The sequence below is a fragment of the Cynocephalus volans genome, chromosome 7, assembly GCF_027409185.1.
Source record: "Cynocephalus volans isolate mCynVol1 chromosome 7, mCynVol1.pri, whole genome shotgun sequence".
NCBI lineage: Eukaryota > Metazoa > Chordata > Mammalia > Dermoptera > Cynocephalidae > Cynocephalus > Cynocephalus volans.
Genome location: NC_084466.1, coordinates 3,391,443 through 3,414,910, shown reverse-complemented (window position 1 = coordinate 3,414,910; position 23,468 = coordinate 3,391,443). Strand labels below are relative to the sequence as shown.

At 51.3% G+C, this 23,468-nt stretch overlaps 1 protein-coding gene across 6 annotated transcripts in view; it reads right to left on the bottom strand.

Moving 5' to 3' along the window:
* Positions 1–23,468, bottom strand: part of CARS2 (cysteinyl-tRNA synthetase 2, mitochondrial) — a 50,978-nt gene that overhangs the window by 2,597 nt on the left and 24,913 nt on the right. For all 6 annotated transcript variants that reach the window (XM_063102656.1, XM_063102657.1, XM_063102661.1 and 3 more), the window contains exons 9-13: positions 20,030–20,097; positions 10,311–10,377; positions 3,301–3,439; positions 2,801–2,924; positions 1,021–1,119 (exon numbers count right to left, since the gene is read on the bottom strand). In XM_063102656.1, coding sequence (XP_062958726.1) covers positions 1,021–1,119; positions 2,801–2,924; positions 3,301–3,439; positions 10,311–10,377; positions 20,030–20,097 — 497 coding nt within the window. The remainder of the gene's footprint in view (positions 1–1,020; positions 1,120–2,800; positions 2,925–3,300; positions 3,440–10,310; positions 10,378–20,029; positions 20,098–23,468) is intronic.

Below are 23,468 nucleotides of genomic sequence, written 5' to 3'. Positions count from 1 at the left end.
GGAACAACCAAGTGAAGCCGGAGGATCTGGAAGGCAGGATGCTGCCTGAGACAGAGGGAGCCCCTGCCGGAAGAGGGACACGAGGATGACCCCTTGTGGGCCTGCAATTGAGGTGTCGGTGGTAACCTCTAGGTTTCCATCAGTGTAAATACAAGTGTGCGTGTGTGTGCAGGGCAGGGGTGTGCTCACACACAATGCCCCCCTCGCCAGGGCCCTGCGAGCCTGGCGCGGTCTGCACGCTGCCATCTCTGGTAACATGTTGCCTCTGACCAGTGCTGCCTCCTAGCTCCGCTCCAGAGAGCCAAGTGCCTCATGCTGGGGGTTCCACGAGGACGTCCAGAGAATGATGAGACATGTTGGGGACAAAGGGGACAGCTCCAAGGGGCTCCCACCAGCCATGGGACAATAAAGCAGTAGTGACGGGCTTAATGATTGAGTAGTGCAGGGAACTTCAAGTCCCCATGGATGCAAGTGAGGGAGACGAGCATCTGGCATGGACTGGGGTGTCCTCGGGTACAGAGGCGTCTCCCCCAAATGCTCTTCAGTTAAGAGGGAAGAAGAGGAAGGCAGAGAGAAGCTGGCGGCCTGACCTTGACTATGTGCTCCACGTGAGCATGACAGAGGTGGACAGACGGATGGCGTGCCCCGGTAGGACCCGTGGGGCAAGCACGCGCGCCTTCCAAAACTTCCCACCAGACGCAGAGCCTGACCCCAGCCACGAGGCAACACCAGACAGACCCAAACCAGCGCCTTCCACAGCGACTGGCCTGCGCCAGGCTCGGGAAGGCCAAGGGAGATGGGGCACGTCCCAGGGTGGAACGCAGGAGCAGAATCGCTCCAATTCCAGTTGATAAAGATGAGCTCCAAGTGAGTCTGTTCTTCAAGGAACATAAAATTTTTAACCACGTAAATAAATTAATTTGCCATTACACTTATCTAAATGAACATTTAAAGAGGATAAAGGCTATCATACCAAACGTGTAGGAAATTCCAGAATTAAGCATTTAAGAGAGGACGTACCTGTCGATTTGTCGGAGAAATTCCAACGGTCTCAAAAAACTCTTCAACGTAGGAGACGATGGCACCAAATACAGCTGGACTTCTCGGACCATGAGGTTCCTGGAAGAAGTTACCCGACGTCAAAGAACAAAGACGCCCGTGGATCACACCTTTTGGCCTTTTCTTTTAGCTTCTGTGGAGCAAGGACACTAGCTCTTACTGGCAAGCCTCCTGTGCCTCAGTTTACCCATCTGTAATGTGGGGACAGCAGTACCTCTGTCACCAGGCCCTTGTAGGTTGGCGTGACAACAGGATGCCGTGCGTGGGGCACGGTACGGTATGGAGGGAGCAAGCGGGAACTGGGCTGGATTTCTTTTTTTCGGGGGTGGCTGGCCGGTACGCGGAGCTGAACCCTTGACCTTGGTGGTGTAACACCATGCTCCAACCAATGGGCTGGGTTTCAGAGTCACAATAGAAAATGAAGAAATCCTGAAACGTGTGGTGCATGTCAGTCGACAAGTGCAGAGACCCTCATGTGTCACGACCTTAGTTCCTGGTGCCCCGGGAACTGCACAGGTTGGAACAGAAAACTGCAGGCGCTGGTGCCTTCCCTCGCCCTGACCTCCTCTCTAATCGCCTGAGAGCTGGGCGGGCAGCCTGGCATGTGGGTGCAGTGACCAAAGGAGGCCAGGGGACAGCGCAGGGAAGGCCACAGTGGGCGGGAAGAGCCCCTGTGCTGGAACAATCCTGGCCACCTTCGGTGCTGGACAGCACATTCCTGCATAGCTGCGACTAAAATATCCATTCCCTTCAGTTACCACCCAGGCTGGCTCAGATGAGACCGCCCCAATGGTCGTCTGCGGTATTCGGATCAAAGGCCCCTTGTCCAGGCCTGGACCCTGCTGGCCTGGCTGCCCAGAACCTCCCAGAAGGTTGTTAACAACGCAGCCTCCTGCCTCACCTGCTGGAGACCCTGAGCAGGGTCACGCCTGGGAACCCGAGCTCTAAAATCCAGAACCGATATGGTCAAGGATGGGGCCCTCACTGAGATGCTGAATAATAACAGAGGAAGGCCCTGTTCTAGAACCTACAAGTGACACTAAAGGTACGAGAGGTGCCCGGATGGCCTCAGTGAGGTCTTTGCAGCTGCCTCAGCTTCTCAGATCGTGAAGTCACATGGCGTCCCAGGATGTGGCAGGAAACCCTCAGAAGCGTGCATGGGAACAAGACTGCGCTTACCCCAGATGCCGTCGGTGACCCTTGGCTCCAGGCTCAGGCCCCTGCATGCTCAGTGATGTCAGGACACGGGCTCAGAGGGCACAATACATGCACTGGGGTAAGCAGATCTCTCTTAAAAGGTCACATATGAAACCTCTAAGAAAGGGCCACGAGGAGTGGCTAAATGAAAGTGGTTTCTCTGAGGGTCACCCTCGGCCTCTTAGAGCTACAGTGCTGCCAAGGGATCCTTCTCTGGGTGGCCCTGAGGCCCCAGACCCACAGCCTCCCCCCATCTCATGTCTCAGCAACCAACCCAGACTCCCCCAAGTTCCTCCGAGCCAACGGGAGGTCACGTAGTGTGGAGTGGCCAGCAGGCGCCCTGATGCTGCCTGGCGTGACCGCTCAGGTGCTCTGCCCTCCCCCTACCTGCCCTCCTGACGGGTCTGCCAGGCCAGCAGGGCGGGCCATGCCGCAAGAGGCAGGGCGCTCCAGGAGCTCGGGGGGCCTGTCGGCGGAGGCCCACTCCAGAGACAACACCAGCCAAGCAGCCCGACCCCTGTCTGCTGTGTGTCCTTGGAGGTACCTTGGTAGCCACTCTGAGCTGCCGGTTCCCGTGGTGCACGAGGTCCAGGATGGCACGGATCACCCTAGGTGTGTCAAAGTCATCGGCCAGTGCTGCCCTCACGGCCCCCTTGGTGTTGGTGAGTCTGGGGGAAAGTGAGGAGAGAAATGACCGCTCAGGCAAGGGGAGCTCGACAGGGAGCCACCACCAGCCTCCCATGACCCCTGCTGACCTGTGCCCCGCCCTCCCCTGCCACACTCGTTTCTTGGCAGTTCTAACGTGCCCCCCAACTTGTGAGTCTCTCTTTACCCAACACTAATGACACCAAGCCCCTCTGCTCAGTTGGCCAGCCCAGTCCAGCCACCTCCACCATTGACAACCTTCACAGCCCCCCATGAAGGCGGGGTCCCCTCAACTCCTGCCCCATGAGGCCGCTACGCGGGTGAGGGGGGAGCCCATGACCTCCGTGTAAGGTCCCCGTCTCCCCACGACAGGCTCGCGCAGGTGGGCGCACCTCTTACCTCTCCCACAGCTCGGCCTCTGCGACGCAGCCGCAGGCCAGCTGCCCCCTCATGTAGGCGCGGGCATCCTCGACGAAGGAGGCGAGCCCCAGCAGGAGGCGCTGGGCCTCGAGCATGGAGCTGTCGCTGTAGTCGATGGCTGTGCAGGGAGAGACGGTCACTGAGGGGCAGCTGCTGAGCAGGCCTGTGCCCAGGACCGCCAGGGCCCTCACAGGCCTGTCCCCAGCCCACACCTCCCTGTGGCCACCAGACACAGACCACAGGGTCTGTCCTAGCTCAAATGTCACCCACCCCAGAAGAGCAAGGTAGCCCTCTGGCCGAGGGGGCTCATTTCCACTGACGGATGGACATATGAACAGACAGAACAGCTGACTCTGGGAAGAGGGACAGACCCTGCCCTGGGGCCCAAGCCGCTCCAAGGAAACATGCCCCCTGATGTGACAAGGATGTTGAGCTCAGCAGTCCAGGGACAGAGAGGACGGGTGGTCACCAAACTCAAGGTGCTCGAATGTGTGAAAACAGGTCTAAAGCAGCTCTCCTGGGTCACAGGGTCACCACGGCGGACACAGGCCACAGCTGGACAAAGGGGCAGGACATGGCACCAGCAGTGTCAGTGTCCTGGGGCTGCTGTAACAAAGCAGCACAGACTGGACGGCCTGAACCACATACATTTATTCTCCCACAGTTCTGGAGACCAGAAGTCTGAAGTCTGGCAGGACCACATGCCCTCCGGAGAGCCTGGCAGGCTCCCTCTTGCCTTGTGGGCTTCTGGTGGCCGCAGGCATCACTCCAGTCTCGGCCTGCCAGTCTCAGCCTGCACGGTCATGTGGCTGTCTTCCTTGTTTCTGTGAGGTCTTCTCTTCATGTGGTGGTCTCTTGTGTGTCTGTGTCCAAATCTCCCTCTTCTTGTAGGATGCCAGTGCTATTGGTTTAGGGCCCACCCCAATGACCTCATCTCCACTACTCACATCCGCGAAGACCCTACCTCCAAATAAGGTCACACTCACAGGGACCAGGGGTCAGGACTTGGACACAGATTGTTTGGGGACCCAGTTCAACCCACAACAGGTGCTGCAGACAGCTGGGACAGGAGGAAGTCCCTGCCGTGACAGAGCTGCAGGAGCCTCTCAGAATGTGAGGACAGAGAAGTGAGGCTGTCCCTTTGGCCTCCTCCCGGCTGGGGACGACCTGGCCCCAGTCAAGGACAGCGTCATCCTCCCTCCCTTCTGGCAGCCTCACAAGATCACCTGTGCCACCCTCCAAAGGAACCAAGCCTCCTGCCCCCATGACAGGTGTAACCCTCCTGTCAAAAGACTGCTGTTGGGGCACCTGTTCCACTGATGAATGAGAGAAATCCTGGGTGTGGGCAACGAGGCGGAGTCAGCTCCAGCATTCTTAGGAGAGCCGGTGGCGGGTGCGAGTGGGAGACAGAGCTGCGTGGCTGACAGTGAGTGGGGGGGGAGTGGAAGCGTGGCGACAGCCACAGTCCAGGTCGGAACAAAAGTTTCACCCACAGAAAACTTGTGAGTGGGGGAAGGGGTGAAGCCCTGCCAGCTACGAGCTGTGCCGTGGGCACCATGGCAGGACTGGGCTCTGTACCCTGCCTGCTGGCATAGATCCTGCCCCCATAACTGCCCTGGAGCAAGTGACCAGGCCTTCTTGTCCCCCAGTGTCCCCGAGCACACAATGAGAGTATCAACAGCGTCCCCTCCCACAGACAGGGAAGCCTGGTGAGGGGATGTGTGTGAAGCCCAGGCCAGCGGCCAGCCCGTGGTAGCTGTCACCATCATCATCATGCTGAGGGGTGCTTTGTAAAGACTCTGGCAATGTTGGACATCCCAAATTTCAGTTTAAAGGAAAAAGGAAATGGTAACGTGATGCAAAAGAATATTAAGCATAAATTAATATAAATCCCAGAATTATATGGGGAGAAACCCAAAAGAGATGCAAAAAAGAATTATTCCCCCTAAACCTACTGTTAAGAGAGAAGTTCATGAAATTACTAACCAAATTTAAGCATTGTATTTTAAGGCTGAGTGATGAACAAACACATAGTATCTCTTCCTTATACAGGACTTCACTGATACTGACTTTCCAGGTGTCTTCGAGCAGAGACATGAGAGGCCTTGACAGCGGCTCCTTAGCAACAACCAGGGACCTCGCTCCCAGGCAGGGGGACACCAGCAACGGAACCCACAGAGGACCAGGGACCTCGCTCCCAGGCAGGGGGGCACCAGGAACGGAACCCACAGAGGACCAGGGACCTCGCTCCCAGGCAGGGGGACACCAGCAACGGAACCCACAGAGGACCAGGGACCTTGCTCCCAGGCAGGGGGGCACCAGGAACGGAACCCACAGAGGACCAGGGACCTCGCTCCCAGGCAGGGGGGCACCAGGAACGGAACCCACAGAGGACCAGGGACCTTGCTCCCAGGCAGGGGGGCACCAGGAACGGAACCCACAGAGGACCAGGGACCTCGCTCCCAGGCAGGGGGACACCAGCAACGGAACCCACAGAGGACCAGGGACCTTGCTCCCAGGCAGGGGGGCACCAGGAACGGAACCCACAGAGGACCAGGGACCTCGCTTCCAGGCAGGGGCGCACCAGGAATGGAAACCACATTCAACAGTGGTTTCCTGGTGCTGGCACAGCACATTTCAAATCACCTTCAAGAAAGTGAGGTACCATAATGACTGAAATCTCAGTGTCAGCTGGAGTTCAGATAAATCATCACAAAACAAAGAATTTGGAGTTAATGAGCTATATTCAGGCTACCTGCAATGGAGATTATCTCAGAGATGTTACATAAAAACAACTACTGAGGACTCTGGAAGTCAATGCTTCTCCCCTAAGACTCAAAAAATGTGGAGAAAGAAAAGAATGAGGACACGGATGACCGTATCATCTGTTTCCATCCTGTCGGCAAACGCCTGAGTTTGCAAGTGGGACCTGGTCTTTGCACTCCATACCAGTATGTGTCTTTAAGAATATAAATGATCACAGTAAATACTTCTAGTTTTTAAAAATGTTTTTAACATCAAATGAACTTACAGGTTAGATGAGGTGGCCCCTGTGGTTCATACAGTGACTGCAGTGACGTGCCGACTCTCAATTTCTGCATTGTCTGTCATGTCTTTATCTCTGTAGCCGCACACGTGAAAACCCACTGTCCCGCAGCTATGCCGGGGCCTCTGGGGACAGGGCATCGAGCAACATATTCAGAGTCCTCAGAGGAGGAGGAGCTGCCGACCCACTGGCGCCGGGCACCCGGGCAGCGCCCAGCTGGAGGCTCCTGCTGGATGTCACTCAAGCAACTGAGAAGTGTGTGCTGGGCTGGCCGAGGGACGTGCCAAGGGGCTGAGCCGACCAGCCAGGGAAACAAGTGACTGAAGTCCACTGAAATGGGATAAGCTGGGGAGAGGAAGAGATTCGTCCCCTGATGGGAGGTATGGCTTTCAGATTCCCGGGTCTCCTGATAAGTCAGCATTTAATCGTCTCACCCACAGAGTAACTGCTGATGAACACTTTGAATGAGCGTTCCTCACACTAAGTGCGCAAGGGGCTGGTGAGTGTCCCTCATGTTATCTAAAATGAGGACCAGTGTTTTTTGTTTTATGTGTGTTTTTTTTGTAATTTCTAATTTACTGCACTTTTTGATATATAACACATAAGAATGAATTATTTCACAATGATCACGCATACTAGGATATCGACGATGTCAGCCTGTTACAAATCTCTAAACCTTTACTCTAATTTCTGTGCCTGCTCTGTTTCAGGTGGTAACAAACCGTTCCCAGGCTGGCTGGGGTCCACAGATGAGGAGCTCAGGATTACACAGCGCTTTGAAAAACAAAAAAAGAGCCTATCTGGACTCAAACCAAAAGTTACACCCTGATGTGCCTAAAAGTATTGGTTTAGCACGAGAATTCCAAAATCAGACATGGATTCAAGCTGGGGAGCAACATGACGAAAATTGCCCTCAAGATTCTCCGGTGACCTCTGTACAAGTTTTCCACCTATTTTTCAAAATCCAATTTCAGTTTTTGCTTTGGAAAGCTTGACTCAAAAGAGAAAAACCCAGAAACCCACAATGCAACCTGACAAAGCTTAAAATAAAAATAAAGTTGCCAGGACTGATAGGGTTACTGTGAAGTCTCTAACTGGAAGACCTGTAAAGATAAAATTACCATTGTTGACACAGCAAGGACAGGATCCCAGACAGGGAGAGGCAGACTCCCTGCGGGCAGAGGTGAGGGGACAGCATATTCCAAACAGAAAATTCCAGGACATCAATTTATAGATGGGAAAAAAGGGGCAGGGAAGCCAAAGTGGCTTTTCCAGAGTGTTGATGCAGCACAGTGTAGATCAGGATCGGAATCTCCTGCTGCCGCCTGTGGCGGTCAGTCTGCTTCATGAGCTTTTAGAACAGGCTGAGGCTTGGAAGGAAGCTGAGGCAGCAGGGGGCGGCCAAGGCCCCCCGTGGCCACTTCTGACCTTTGTGAGTCTGACTCATGTACGTCCAGGGGAGGGGTCCTGCGTGGGAGACCACATCCTCCCGCTCTGCTATTCAGGGATGGATCAGTGTTTCCCTAAATCCCACGGTGGCAGATTAAGTGTCCTGTGCCCCAATCCCACTCAAAATTCCCACAAGAAATGAGTTCCCAAAGCAGCTGCCCAGGCTTGAGAGAGCCTATTTCAGACCAAACTTTGCACTCACAGTTCAAAAGGAACTGCACACAGGCAGAGATCAAAGCAGTAACGCAGGCCCTGCCCCAGTCACCCACCATCTACGACAAGGCAGAACAGGGGCCTCGAAGGCTGAGAAGCCACAGGGAAGGGCTGGGCCCCCAATAGCCTTTAGAGGACCAGGACCACTGGCCACGAGGGAGGAATGAGCAGAGCCAGGAGGGAGCCCTGATCCTGGACCATGCGCGTGTGCATAAAATCCGCCCACGAGTCCCTGAGCTGCTGTCTCCCTCCTCCAGCAACACAGCCCCACGGAACGGTGAATTCCTCCATCCATTCACCTCTGAACCCTTGCCTCACAGGGACAGCTGGGCTGTGCCAATCGCCCGTAAATGCACACCGTGCACGGACATGTTGCAGGACACAAACATTTGCATCAGGACTGCTTGGGACGCCTCTGGCACTCCAGTGAGCACAAGTCCCCACCTGGTGGGGAGAGAACCTGGGTAGCAAGGCCAGACGCAGATGTGGACAGCCCCGGCTGCGGGTCTGAGCAGAGATGCGCTGTTCACAGTGTCCCTGTCCTGCCTGTGTCTCGCCAGCCCTTGGCTCTCGTCTCCATATACACTGGCGGCCGCCCAGGATTTGGACACAGGCTCTGGGCCTTGCTCGCACCCACATGTCCCAGGAGCAGAGACGTGTGGGATGGCCGTGTGGCGTCCTGGCTGAACGGTGGAGGTGGCGCGCCCTTGTCTCCCCACAGAGCCTCTGCACCCAGGGCGCACTTAGAAAACACCCGCTGACGGGAATGGTGATCGATGAACAACACGTAAAGGGAGCTGCCATGTGCAGGTACTGTGCCCAGGGCTGATGAGGCCATAGAAGGAATAAAAGGCTAAGCCCTGCCTTCGAGAACTTGTCACAGAGCCAGGAGGCAGGATCCGCTCACCCTAAAATGTCCTGGCAATGCAGCTGCAGTGCCAAATGGCCTGTGACCAGTGCTAAAGAAACTCAAGGAACAGAGGCTATGTGTGTCTATGCCAACTCTGATTGTGTTTGTGTGTTCACGTCTGTGTGTCAACTGTGTGAGCCTGTAGATGACCAGTGTGTAGGTGTCCTCGTGACCCTCAGCTGGAGCAGATGGGGCTGTGCTGGGCCCCAGGCCAGGTGAGGGTCTGTTGGGCACAGAAGAGGAGAGGAGCCCCTTGGAGAGGAGCCCCACGAGAAGGACAGGGGGGTGGGCCTGGCCAAAGGCCTGTGCGTGGAACAGCTCACACTGTTGGGCCGGGTCACACCATGGGTGACCTGGAACTCGGTCATGACTTGGCTGCAAACCCCAGCCCCAGCCCTGTTGCCTTCAGAGAAGTGGGAAGTGATCATGCGGGGGCAGCGATGGTGCAAGGTGGGGACAAGAAGGCAGAGGGGAGTCTGAAAAGGCCGCAGCCTGGGGACACTGGGCGTCAGTGCAGTGGCAGAAGCGGCAGTTGCCCACAAGGCAGTGGCCTCAGGTAAGACGTAAAAAGAATGAAGAAGGGCGCTGTGCGGTGAGGACGTGCGCTGCGGCCAGGTGGATGCGCAGAGACTTCCCCACCCAGCTGTGGCCTGCCACCGGCACACGCAAGCACCAGCCGCTAAGGGCTTCCCCTTCTCTCTCTCCACACCTCAGCGAGAAGGGCTGTGACAGGAAGCCGTGCATCACTGGTGTGGAGGGAACACCCGCGCCAGCCCCAGGAAGAGACGGACCACACAAGTGACAGCAGCACTCGCTACGAGAAGACCATCCTGCCCTGCTCCCACACCCAGCGCAGGTGAGGGGCTGGTGAGCACTCAGGCCCAGGACGGGCACAGCCCGCCCCACCACCTGCCCCATCACCCGGGGACGCGGACCCGCTCCTCGCCAGTGCTAGCAGATGCGGGAGGCCTTACTGCCATTAGGGGGTCAGCCTGACAGGGCAGAGCCTGGTATCCCCAGGGCAGAGGCAATGGTGCAGCTCGGCGGAATCTGGCCGTCACTCTTCCAGGAGACCCCACCCGGGTGGAAGACCCCGCCCGGCTGCAGGCTGCTCTCGAAGCAGGAAGCCGAGGCCCCACGTGCTCTGGAGGCAGCTTCTGGAGTCTCCAGCTGGGCCGGGCCCAGCGCAGAAGCTGCGCTTCCTAAGAATGGAGCCCGAGCCTGAAGGCACAGAAGCAGCCACACCAACGAGATGACACAGATTATTTGGCCCATATTTTGCTATCCCCAAATACTGTCAGAATGATTCTTTTCCAAGACATGAGTAAATATGGTGGTCGTGAGACCTGAGAAGCGACGTGTCCAGCTCACCTGACCGGTAGCTGCTCTGCATGCAGAAAAGCCGGAAGACGTCGGGGGAAAACGTCTGGAGGAAGTCCTAAGGAAGACAGGAATAAGCAGTTACGACGCTTTTCTTTACGTTTTGTATCACTCAGACACTATATTATTGTCTACAATTATGGAGCTAATCTCACTTTTGAAAAAACCAGGAATGTTTATGAAATGGCTAAATATCTCCAAACTCTCACAATTACCACTGTTTCCCCTGGTGATTTCCCTCACTTAATTTTCTTTGTTCAATCTCTGTATTTGTGGGAAAAACCAAAAGAAAGCCCATTTGCCCTGAAATTCCTGTTTTGATCTGTTCTGTCATCCTCGGGAGCTCTTCAATATGTGGCTCACACATATGGCAGGGACAAAACCAGGGGACTCCAGGTGGCCTGAGGACCTGTCAGAGCGACACTGTACACGGGGAGGGACACAGGAGGTGGAGACACCCAGCACCTGGCGGCGTGTGAGGGAAGGAAACTTGCCAGGAAGAGCTTGGCCGGGGCTCAGGGTCAGAACAAGCCGACATCCGAGTTCAGCGTCACACTGAGGAGCGTGGGGCCAGCTCACCGCACCGGTGCCTCGGTTCTAAGTACACACTAAGTCTGTGTCTTGAAGAATAAACCATCCTGCCTCTGATTAGACACAGGTACACTAAGAACCCAACTAGAATCATCTCACAGATGACAGACCCTTTTTGGAACATCTGAACACAGAGTGGGGACTTCTGCATTAGCAAGGGTAACATGGGAAACTTAGCAGAGCTACCTAGAGGTGAGCCACAGACTGGGCCAGTGTTCCACAAGACCTGTGTATGTGGTGGCTGCTGTCAGGTTCTGGCAGTCACTTTAGACAGGTGAGAGAAAGGGTGGGAGGAAAAGCAGGAAAGGCTTGCCCAACTAGGGGCTTCAGACGTGGCCCCAGGAAAGCAAGTGCGAGCTCCCACTTGATGCCCTGCCAGGGACACTCTCAGACGACAGGACACAGGTAAAGGGCCTGTCTCGACACATGGCACGCATGGCGCATCACATTGCACCAGCTGAGATGGCAGTAAGTGAGCACGCAGGCTGGCTCACCGGCGGCCCACACCCACACTGTGCCCGCTCACCCTCTTCCTGGGGGTGTGGACCGCGGGTGAGCCAGCCCGCGTGCTCACTTACTGCCATCTCAGCTGGTGCAATGTGATGCACCATGCGTGCCATGTGTTGAGACAGCCTGGCATCCTCACTGGCACAGGACACAGTGCTGAGAAGGCTGCCAGGAGGGTGGCTGAGTCATGGCAGCCCGTTCCAAATACTCTATCAGGACACACAATACTGTGTCCTGTTCCGACACCTGTGCTGAACAACCCGCCAAGAGCAAACAAAGCGAAGAGCTGGAGGGGCAGGAGGGGCTGCTGTCCCTACTCCAGGGCTGCGGCACAGCCTCCTGCCGGGGATGGGGGACGTCTCTGCGGGCTGCTGAGTTGGGGAAAGCGCCCCACTGGATTCCTTGGGCTCAGTCCTCTCAGAGGACAAGGGGTTCTGCCTGCCTTCCCCAGGGGGCCGCACCCCCACCCCGCATTCCACCATCTGCGGGTGCCTGAGGCCATGGGGGTCACTCTCATTCAGGGACGGCATTAACTGGGAAGCTGGGCCAATCCCCTGACTCAGGCTCTCAACTGGGGTCCACAGGGACAGCTGGGGGGAAGGACTACAAAGCTGGCTGCTTAAACTGTCACGTACTTGTTTTCACTACCCTCTTGCTGAAATGTGCCATTTGCTTCCATGGTCAACGTGAGCAACAAACCACAGCAGGGCTGTCAGAGGCTGGACCTTTGTCACACAAGCAGTCACAGATGTTTTCCTGTTGCAGGTACCGCCCATGGCCGCCACTTATTTGAGGGGGTGGCAGCAATCCGACCTCCTGCTGAACGTTAACTAACGCACTGAGTGACACGGTGCGCGACACCCCTGCCCCAGTATGGCCTCTGCCTCTGTGGTCCCACACACTTCGTCTTACATATTTAAAAACATTAAGCTGTAAGGAAGGGTCCGCAGGCTTCCCCAAGCTGCTGGGGGTCTACGTGGGGAGTGGCTGGGGGTGTGCGCGCCAGCGGGGGAGCAGCCCTGTCCAATCCAGCCTTCACCTTTGTCAGTAAGGACACTGCCATTTCCATTTCTGTCTGTCCATGTCCCGTGTGCTTCTTCCCAGATTGTGAAAAAAGAAATATTTCTTGCTCCCTCCAAAGTGTCTGTGAACATTTCTGCGGTTCTGATTAACACACACGTGCAGCCACGTCCTGCTTTGTCCCATTCAAGTGGCTTCCTGTTACAGTCTCCACACGCCATTGTAGAAGCACACAGCTCTAAATGCCATGCCGTGTCCCGAGTTCATACACAAATGGAATAACCAGAGAGGTGACTCACGCTATTACAAGGCTTTATCGTTTACAAAATGCTAAGATAAAACATACTATAATCATTACCTGTCCTGTTATGGTGACCAAAAACCAAGACTTAGAGAGTGGAAAACCAGACTGCTGAGGTCACCAGCTGCACGCAGACTCCAAACCCGGCGCTCTCACGCCCAGGTCCTTCCTGTGTCTTGGCTTGCCCGCCCCCTCCCCCACTGCGGTAGGACGAGTGTTCCCAGGTGCAGCTGCAGGGCTGCGTCTCCCAGTTACAATGCTTCTGGGAGAGGCTCTGGTCTGCTGCGCCCCGGGAAACATGCAGAGCAAGAGTTCTGGGTCTGGGTTTCCGGCAGGAGAAAAGGCGGCACCCAGTGACTACCCTGTGCACAGAGGGCCTTGCCAGTACCCTCTCCGGCTTTTCTCTTAATTATGAGTTATTTCCTTGGAATTCATTCCCCAGCACGGACTACAACACGCTTCACAGCTTGTTACGTGCTGCCTTACGTTGGCCGCCTTCGTTTCTGACCTGGGAAACGCTGTATCAGTAGACCCACTCCCCAACCCATGCCACCAGGTGAGTTGTTTTGCTTCCTATAGATCGTTGCCGGATGTTTGGCACGGACAGGCAGAGTCCACAGGAGCAGAGGGTGTGCATGCCCTCCTGTGACCGGCTGTCCGCCGTTCCTCGCACAGCCTGTACCCACCTGACCACTGGTCCGGCAGAAACTAGTACGGCTGCTCCGGCCTCTAGGTGTTCGTGCCTACTTTGAATCAGATACCTTTTCCTCCTCTACTGACTTGCTGCTCATACTTGCTGCATTTGGTTACAAAATTTTGAAACTGTAATATTAGAGATATTTTATCTCTGCCATTCTCTAGTTTTTCTAGAAGAAATCTTTCTTCCTTTCAGAATTGGGATAAATTGAACATTTTATATTTTCCGGGCAACTCTATTCTTTACTTCATTCCAAAAAGGACTTCAGGTGGCTTTATTTAAAAGATTATTCCTTCTATTCATGTGAACTCATTAAGAATGGGCCCCTGTGTGTGTTCACAAACCTAAATTAATAGTCCTCTGAAACCTCAACAACGTTAAGGGGGCTTATTGTCCCCACTCTGGGGGCACTGCTGTAGTTAGTTGCAGTAGTTCAAATAGAAATCTGGAATCTAATCTTTCTACAGCATTTGGTTTCTCCTATAGCGTTTGTTAATAATAACATCAAAAGAGGTGGAAACATCACTTCATCGTATAGCGTTGGGACAAACGTGAAAAGAGCTCGCACTTTGAGGGTGTTCATGGACATTAATTTTTCAATGTGTTCCTGCTCTGTGCCTGCTGATAGCGCTAAGTTTCCCTGCTACTCAGGTTCCACCAAACAATCTGGCCACGGCTCCCTGAGAGGCCATCTGTGCTGACCTGTGTAAGCCTGTGCTGGAAGGATCTTGGAGGGAGTTAAGTGACCTCCTGGGAACTCAGGCTGAAGGAACTTTGCCCAGGTTGCCATCAGGCGGTGACAGCAACAAGCCCTGAAGCGGCCATGAGCTTACAGGGTAAAGGCTTCAGGCCTGCAGGAAACCAGCAGGTGGACTGGCTGGCAGGCGGGACACTACCCATGACATCCTCGAACATTAGGGTTCAGCAGGAGAGGGTGCACCAGGAGCCTCTCTCCTGGGCCAGACCCTCACTCCCTCATGCGTCGCATAATGTCCCCTGCACATGGACCTCATGCTCAGTAACTAGAAAAGCTTGGTTTTGAGTCCTTACCTGAGCTCCAGAGGTGAGCTCTTTCCACACTGACTCAGTCTCTGACAGGCAGAGAGAGTCAAGAATTTTCCTCAGACTGTTTTAAACTCCTACCAGTGGTCTCCAAAACAATGAGAACTGGTGGGGAAACTTTCTTCTGCTAGAAACCAGGAAATTGACAAATATTGTTAACATGTGGAGCAATATCTTACCCCCAAAGAACTGTGGGCCAAGGGCAGGTGCAGGCCAGCCAATAAATACAATACAATAAAAACAGCCAATAAATACATACAAGCAAATTCAACTAGCTAATAAACAAAGAGACAAATTTAAAATCTAGTTGCCATTCTTCACCAAATTAACAAGGAAAACGTTAACCTGATTACAGTTCTTCTAATCTGATGTTGGAAGAGCCCTGGGAAGTGGACATTTCCACATGCTGCCAGTGGAACATAACTTATTGCTAAATTACCAGAGATCGAACGCAAAATGTTTTGTGCATTTGTCCTCTGATGAGCAATTCTACCTCAAGGTGTTTATCCTAAATTACTAACCATTAGATGTGCATAGATATTTAGCTCAAGGATACGCATCACAGCAACACTGACTACAGAATACAGGTCGCTTACACAAGTCCACAAACAGCGAAATAAATCACGGTATATCACTACCATGAGCCACTAAGTGGTCATCAAAAGTAATGCAGACCTGGCAATGAAAATTTGAAATGCACACACCCAGTAGAAAACTTGATATAACTTAAATGACCATTAACAGATGACTGTTTAAATTAAGGTACACCCATACTACTGAGGCATTCAAAAGAATGAAAACTCCACATGATAGAAAACTGACTAATCTGAAGGCCATTAAGTGAATAAAGCAAGAGGAAGACAGGGCTACCACTTGAGTGCAAAGAAAAAACTGAGAAGTTCACTTACAGAGAGACATAAGCACACGCGCACACACATGCTGCTTCCAAGAGGCTGGCAGCAGGGGAGCATGACCGGGTGGGAGACACGTCACTTCTGTAATCAGGTTAAAACATTACTTAAATCATTGCAGGGAAAAAGGCAATACACATACTCTACTGCCTCATGTACAAGAAAGAGGGGAGATAAGAATTTATACACATATTGGCTTATTTTGTAAAACAAAACACTGGAGGGATAATCCAGAAACAAACAGAACCCACAGTTATCTACAGGGGTAGAGGTTGCGGTGCACAGGCCAGGGTCAGGGCGTGCCTTCTCCAGGCTCCGCTCTGGAGTTGACGACTGAACCCTGCATGCCTGTTATGTATTTGGAAGATAAAAGTAAACAGAAAAGGGGAAGACATGCCGTCAAATAGGAAACAAACTTAATGAACGAACCTCCTGATAAACGGAGGGTAAAGAAAACCACTGAGAAACCACCGTCCTCTGACTTGCGTGTATGCTCTGAGCACATAACCTTAGTGGGATATATTCTAAGAGAAAAAGGAACACAAGCCCGAACAGGCAAATCCACGGAAAGAGAAAGCAGAGGAAGGGGGATGAGATGTCGCTGCTGACCGGTGTGGGAATCTGTCTGGGGAGGTGAGACTGTCCTTTGACCGTGGTGGCACGTGCACACTGCAGACACGCTACAAACCACTGAGCGATGCGATTTCAAAGGGTGCATTCTATGTCAATAAAGCTATTATTTAAAAAAGAGATGAAATGAAATCTTGAACTTTACTCAATAGTTTTACTCTTAATAGTAATACTGGTACTAAAATTTTAAACTTGTTTAGTGTGTATTTCAAGATAAAGCAAAAAGTCATAAGGAAATAAGGAAATAAGTTATAAGGAAATAAGATTTTTCATAAAAGGGGAAGAAGAGCTAAAACAAAAAATCCCTGCGATATTAAATTTTATCTGGATACATAAAAATGAACTCAAATAATATCTTTTTTATGCATGGTTTGTCTGTCTCCCCCTGTGGAAGAGTCCCCTGAAGGGGCCTAGAAACAATGTCGCTCCAGTAGCAATCACCATGCCGAGATTCTGGCTTCAAAACTCCCTTTCCCCGCAGGGGCAGTGGCCGCGGGGGCCGCGGGGATCCTCGTGGAAGCAGAAGCGCAGAAGCGGCAGGTCTGGGCAGGAAGCACAGCGAGGCCGGGCGGGCAGCACCGCCACGCCCAGGCCAGGAGGCCACGCCCAGGCCAGGAGGCCACGCCCAGGCCAGGAGGCCACGCCCAGGCCAGGAGGCCACGCCCAGGCCAGGAGGCCACGCCCAGGCCAGGAGGCCACGCCCACGACCGGAGGGCGCCAGAGAGCCCTCCCGTTCCACGTTCGGGGTGGTGTCACCACCAAAAAGAAAAATGACTGAGTTGGTAGTACACTAAATAAATAGGCGCCCTCAACTCTGCAGTAACACTAAAAACAGGGAGAGACAGCAAAGACAGACAAAACCCCTTTCTTTAAAGAAGAATGCCAACTAATAAACGTAGAGGTGAGGAATTGGACAACCAGGACTTCGCAATAACCAGTGAAGTACGTGGAGGTGAAGCCTCCAAAACCACAGGGTGGAAGGCGGTTGGGGAACAGGATACCTCGTGGCCTATCACCTCGCAGATTCCTAATATCCATGAAAAGGAAATAAAACTACGGTAAGAGATCTGGTGGCCAGCCCTTAACCAAGTGGCCCAATTGCCATCACTAACAGCAGGGCAGTCTGACCCCATGGCCCCCAGAGGGACACTGTGTGACATCCGCAGCGTCACCCATGACGTGTTCCTCCACCTGAACCAATCAAGCCTTCAACCCTCACTTCCAGTTAAAGGAAATAACAGGGGACAGAAAAAAAAAAATTGAGACAAATCTCAAATGTGGGATGTTCAACACATCCGACTTAAAAAAGTCAGAGTCGTAGAAAAAATAAAAGCGGAGAGACTGCTGTAGATTAGAAACCTAAAAAGAACAATGAAGCATTCAGACATAAAGGAATGAAGCTCTGACACACATTACAATACGGGTGAGCCTTGAGGACATTATGCCGAGTGAAATAAGCCAGTCACATGAGAACAAATTCTGCAGGATTCCACTTCTATGAGAGCTAGAGTCGTCAAAATCATGGAAACAGAAGAGGGTTGTTGCCAGGGGCTGGGGGAGGGGAAAATGGGAAGCTGCTCACTGGTACAGAGTGGGTTTGCAAGATGAGGAAGGTCTGGAGGTCTGTGGCACAACAATGTGAACACACTGACCTGTAGTGGGTTAGAAATCTTGATTCTCCTTTGATCTTAGAATAGGATTTTTAGGTAATGAATGAATGAGCCAAAAGTTTCTTGAATAGGGGACAAAAGTCCACAGATGAGGTTGGCAAAAGCCATCTAATCAATTCTAATCACTGTTTAGGGATGGAATTGTGTAGTTTGACTGTTTTAGGTTGCTGGTTTGATTCCGGCTTTAATGACTATTGACTATTTAACCTACTGATTGTTCTTGAGATATGTTAAGGAAACTGCTTGAATGCTGTTTAATTATGCTAAGGAAATTGCTATAGGAAGTATGTGGAAAAGAAAATGTTTACTAAGGACAAGGTTTTTGTTGGTGAATTAACCTAGCTTTTTACAAATTACATTCTGGAATGTCACATTGTTAATTTACTGCTGTCACTACCTTTACACCGCCTGTCCTTATGTCCTTCTTTGATGATTGAATCAACTGATTTTTCTTGTGAAACTTCCTTGTCTTGTCAATAAAAAGAAAGGCTGATTTCGGATTGGGGCTGCTCCCCTGATGGGTGGCAGTCCCTGCAGGCCTCATTGATTGTATTTTGAGCAAATTCTTTCTTTCTGTTTTTTCCATCTCGGTTACACAGAGGAACGCGTAACACTTACCACTACCGAACTGTACACTGAAATGGTTAAGATGGTAAATCTTATGTTCTGTGTTTCTTACCACCTTAAAAAAAAGCCTAAAGAGACGCAATATCCAAATGCAACACGTGAACCTTAATCAGATCCTGTTTGTTTGTTTGTTTTTAAATAAAGCTATAGAAACAATTTGGGGGACAAATGGAGAAACTGGAATTTGGACTAGATAATATTAAGAAATTATTGCTCACTTTTAGGGTGTTAGATTCGGTAGGAAAGCACACTTGTTTTGGGGCACTGTGTGAGGAATAGAGAAGGATAACAATGCCCACAAGGCATTTTTCCTAAGGGTTCAGCAAGAAGCACGTACACACAGCCACGTGTGCACTCACCACCCATGGCTACAGACCCCGCAGCCAACGGGACCACAGTCCAGCACCCCAGAATGTGCCTCAGGTTTATGGATTGTTTTGAGATAAATGTCACCAGGAACCAGCGAATGCAAGAAAAGCTCCAACAGGACACGAGTTTTCCTTTTGTTAAGGGATTTCCACATGTGGAAGGCGTCTCCCTCTCCTGAACCAGGAAGACTACGACTCCCACCAACTTCTAATGGAGATTCAAATCTGCGTAACAAACTCACTAAACAACCTTGTTTAGGCTTCTTTTCCTGCTCACCTGCCCATAACGTGCCCCCCCTCCTCAAGTCCAAACTCCCTTTTCTTGTTTAGCCTAAAATGGTGTTTGAAGCCAGGTTCTCACCACTCCCTGGGGTGACTCACTGCTTGGGACCCCATGTGCTCTTGTGTGATGCACATGTTAACAGATTTCTGTTTTCCTCTTGGTGATCTCTTTGGCTGGTCTAATTGACAGCCCCTATCGGAGAACCTAAGATGGGTGTAGGCAAAAAATTATTTTCCTCCCTGTGCAGCAAACGTAGCACAATAATTACAAATGCTGGACCTACGTGGCGGTGCACGAACGCTCTTTCAACTTTTCTGTGGGTGTGAAGATTTTCCTGGGATAAAATGAAAAATTCTATTTGAGAAAAGTCTATAACATTATTTTGTACAGAACAGTCCCCTTTTGGTTTATTCTAAATCTGATGGGAACAGCTTTCAGTGGTTGAGTATTTAGGTGATAAAGGTCTGGTTCCTATCCCTGTCAATTTATCTTGCAGTTAAAATTAAATGTGGCTTTAGAGACAGGCCCAAAGACACTGGAGGATATCGCTCACACCATTTTAATGTGTCCTCCCGTTAGTGCGCCTGTTTTCTGCTCACATGGAACTCGTGTCCCATCTTCATCGTGGCAGCACAAGGACACTCTCCAGGCTGGTGCAGAAGCCGGCAACTCTGAGCTCACTGAGGGGAAGCAGCAGAAACCAAACACAAAAATCCCAAAGGCAGGGCAGGGGGAGGCTGCTGGGGAGCGAAGGGACTTAGCGAGTGCCACCCGGGAGAGAAAACTGCACTAAAAGGGAAGGCGAAGGTGCAGACCTTTGGGACGCAGAAAGAGAAAGGGAAGGTCCAGCAAGAAAGCCAGGACAGAACACAGCAGGAGGCAGCGCCTGAACACTGCACAGGCACACTCGGGAGGAACCACAACCTAGCCCAGGGTGGGAGGAGCAAGGCAGGGGACGCTGGGCACCAGACTGTGTGGCCCTCGCCCCACGTGGGACAGGCTCGGGGTGCGGTCAGCAGCTCAGAAGTTATAAAAGCAGTTACCTTAATAGTGATGTAGTTTTTTAATGATTTGGACATTTTTTCTTCCTTGCCTTTCACGTGCAAATGGCCTGAAAAAAAACAAAAGCATTCATTCTAACTGGGTGAGCAGAAAGAGACTCTCAGGCCATCAGAGGGTAAGAGGCCAAAGCTGGTGCTTCCCACACTGGACCCTGGAGCCACAGGGCTGGGTCTGCAGGTGGCCTTGGGACACCTCGGAAACTGCATCTGATAACACGTATGTGCCCGTGCACATATGCATACACGCTGCCCCCAGATCGGCACCCATGCACAGCCCTCCAGGAAGATGCAGCCAAACTTATGTTTGTCGTACAGCCTCTGGAGCTGCGGGGGGACGAAGATGCGGGTACCCCTGGCTGACTCAGATCTCAGACAAGAATCCACAGCCGTGACTCTGACCGCAGTGGTTCGTTTCTTCCCCTTTCCTGTGATTCAGAAACACTGATTTAATTGACTAAACACCTGAAGAAATGACCAACCTCTCATTTGACAAATCAGGCTCAGGACAACAAAGCCTGTTTACGGCCGTTCAGAATCACAGAGCTGGGCTTGCAGGCCTCTAAGTACGATGAACAGATTTTCTGTGGCAGCTGCTTTCACAGGTGTACCAAGACCTCGGCACCACGTCACCCCATGTATGTGACAGACCAAAGGAAAACCAAACCCACTCAGGGACTTCTAAATCTGAGCCTGGAATTCTTGCTGGACTGTATTTTCACAAGGTTTATCTCCAAGGGAGAGCCCTTCTGTTTCTAATAGAAGATTCTTTCTCTTTTTTGACACAACTTCAAATATAAGCGTGCTCCAAGGCTGATCTTTCTGAAAAATGGTTAAAATGTGGCTTCCAACAAGAGATATTACCTTGAATATGTAATTCTATATAATATGTCATAGACACCATGATAATTAAAAATTTTTTTCAGATAATAATTAATTTAATTAATCGTGATAAAGGCCGTGACAGAGAGTGCGTGGAGAAGTGCCTGGCTGGAATATGGTGTATCAGGGGTGCAGCCTGTGGGGTCAGGAAGAACTTTGCAGAGTAACGCTACTAAGGAGAATGGACTTGATATAAATTTTTCTTGAGCATTGAGGGAAAAATGGTTTCAAAATAAGGAGACTAGTTTTTGGTATTTTTTGTGTTTGTTTTTGGCAAAGAATTCTCATTTTTAAAAAGGACCAGGTCAGATGCACTGAGTTCAACCTGGATTCCAACAGCTGTACCTGTGTTGTTGCCCTCTTTTCCTTCCTGTTTCTTTTTTGCTTCCATTCTCATTTTTTGTCTTTCTTTCCCCATTTTTTTTCATAGTAATCTCAATTTACAGATTTTTAATTTTTTTTCAAATTTTTAAAAACTGACAGTATCTGGAAAATGAAACACATCTGCTATGATTACGTCTTCCCGAATTCAGATGTTAAAATCCTAACCTCCAAAGTGATGGTATTAGGAAGTGGAGCTTCGGGAGGTGATCAAGTCATGATGGCAGGACTCTCATAAATGGGATTAGTGCCCATAGGGTCCCAGAGAGCTGCCCTGTCCCTTCCACCATGTGAGGACACAGCGAGAAGATGCCGTCTGTGAACCAGAAGCCTCACCAGGCTTCGGCCACAGGGGCAGCTTGCTCTTGCACTACTCAGCCTCCACAACGGTGAGCAGCAAGCTTCCATGGTCTGTAAGCCACCCAGTTCATGGTATTTTGTCACAGCAGCCTGAATGGATGAAGACGACATCTGACACTTAGCTCTCTCTTCCGTCCATTTGCTGCAGGAGGAAGGGCTAACTCTCCCGTGTCAGGAGGCACCACTGTGCTTCCAGGATGGGGGCAAACTGGTATGAAGGAAATTCCTGCTGCCTTAGTAGGTGACAAAAATCATTTAAAAAACAGCTCCAACCCCCCCTTTTCCATCCCACATTTAAAGGTGGACAGCGCCTGCCACGGTCGCGATCCCCTCTGCCGCACTACTGGCTGGCCGGGCTGGGGACATCTGCTCACAGTGGCTGTTGAGGGCACTCTTTCTGACTCCTGTAGCCACAGTTCGCTATGGAGCTCAAGAGAATCCACGAGGGGCAGTAAGGTGTCTGCAGAGGGATCATTTCTAGAACCTCAGACAGTTCGGGGGCGATGGCTTGCTGGAACCTGAGACAGGACACCATCACCTGCACTATGGACGGCAGTGCTTCACAACCTCCAGGTGGCTGAGCACGCCGACTCTCAGGGACACAATTCTCTGGCCCAGGCAGAGGGAGAGACTCCTCTCCATGAGATCTCGAGTGGGGCACGTGGCTGAGGAACTGAACCCCGGGTTCCCCAGGAGTTGTTTTTGCCACTCTGCTGGCTAGCAGTGTGCACTTCCCCACAGGCACCAGCAGCACATGGAAGGGAGCTCATGTGACTTCCCGCCTCCTGCTCAGGGAATCCACCGAGTGAGTCATGTTGCTGGCCAAGATGAAGTGGATTTCGGGTGCTAGTGAGTTCTATGCAGGGAAATGACATGGAACACTAGACAATGGCTCCTAAGTCCACAAACACCATCCAGCCAGTTTTGTCTCTGCTTTATTTATTTTTAGACAAGTTGAAGGTACTGCAGAAAGAGCTGGTCCTTCCAGAGACCTGGGGCACTAGGAGAGCTAAATGTGACAACAGTCCCCCGATTACCCAGGGTGAGCTCGGGTGTAAAGAAAACGCTGTCATAAGTGCACGTCAGGGCAAGCAGCCTCATGAAGAAGCCAAGTGAATCCTACTGCAGAGTATAAAACTACAGAGGCTCTGCATTTAACATCACCGTGCTGGCACAACCCAATCTCCCAATTCAAGGACTTTAAGAAATGGCATTTACTAATTCCCTGTATTTTAGATGTTGATGTTTGCAAACCACAACCCTATCACTACTAAACACTCTATCCTTCTTCATCTCAAATACCTAAGCTGTCTGTTCCAAAACGGTAATAATTTTAGCCTCATGACTTTTATCAAAACTTGGACCTGTGAATCTTCCTGTGCGTCAAAGTGAATTCCAAAACTGCTATGCTCGAGGTAGTGCTTACTGTACAGTGTTGTATCTCCTTCCAAAAACAGACAGCTGGTGTTCATCAGTTATGGTTTTTGAATAGTGAAATAGAAGGCAATACATTAGAAGATGACAGATATGTCTGGTGACAATATGATAGCTTAAAAATGGCATATTCATAATTATCCTTACATTATACTTTCGAAATTCCACCTTAATAATTTTATTTGAAAGAAACTTGTATAGAACAGTACTCTAAAGCACTTTCCATATTCTAGCCAGTTCCGAAAAGGTGTACTCATTCATCCAATGCAAAGCAGCTCACGTCCAAATGACTAAAATTCAAACATAATTTAAGATACAAATCCCTTTCTTCATCTATTAACTGATCTTTGCATTTCCAAATGTAACA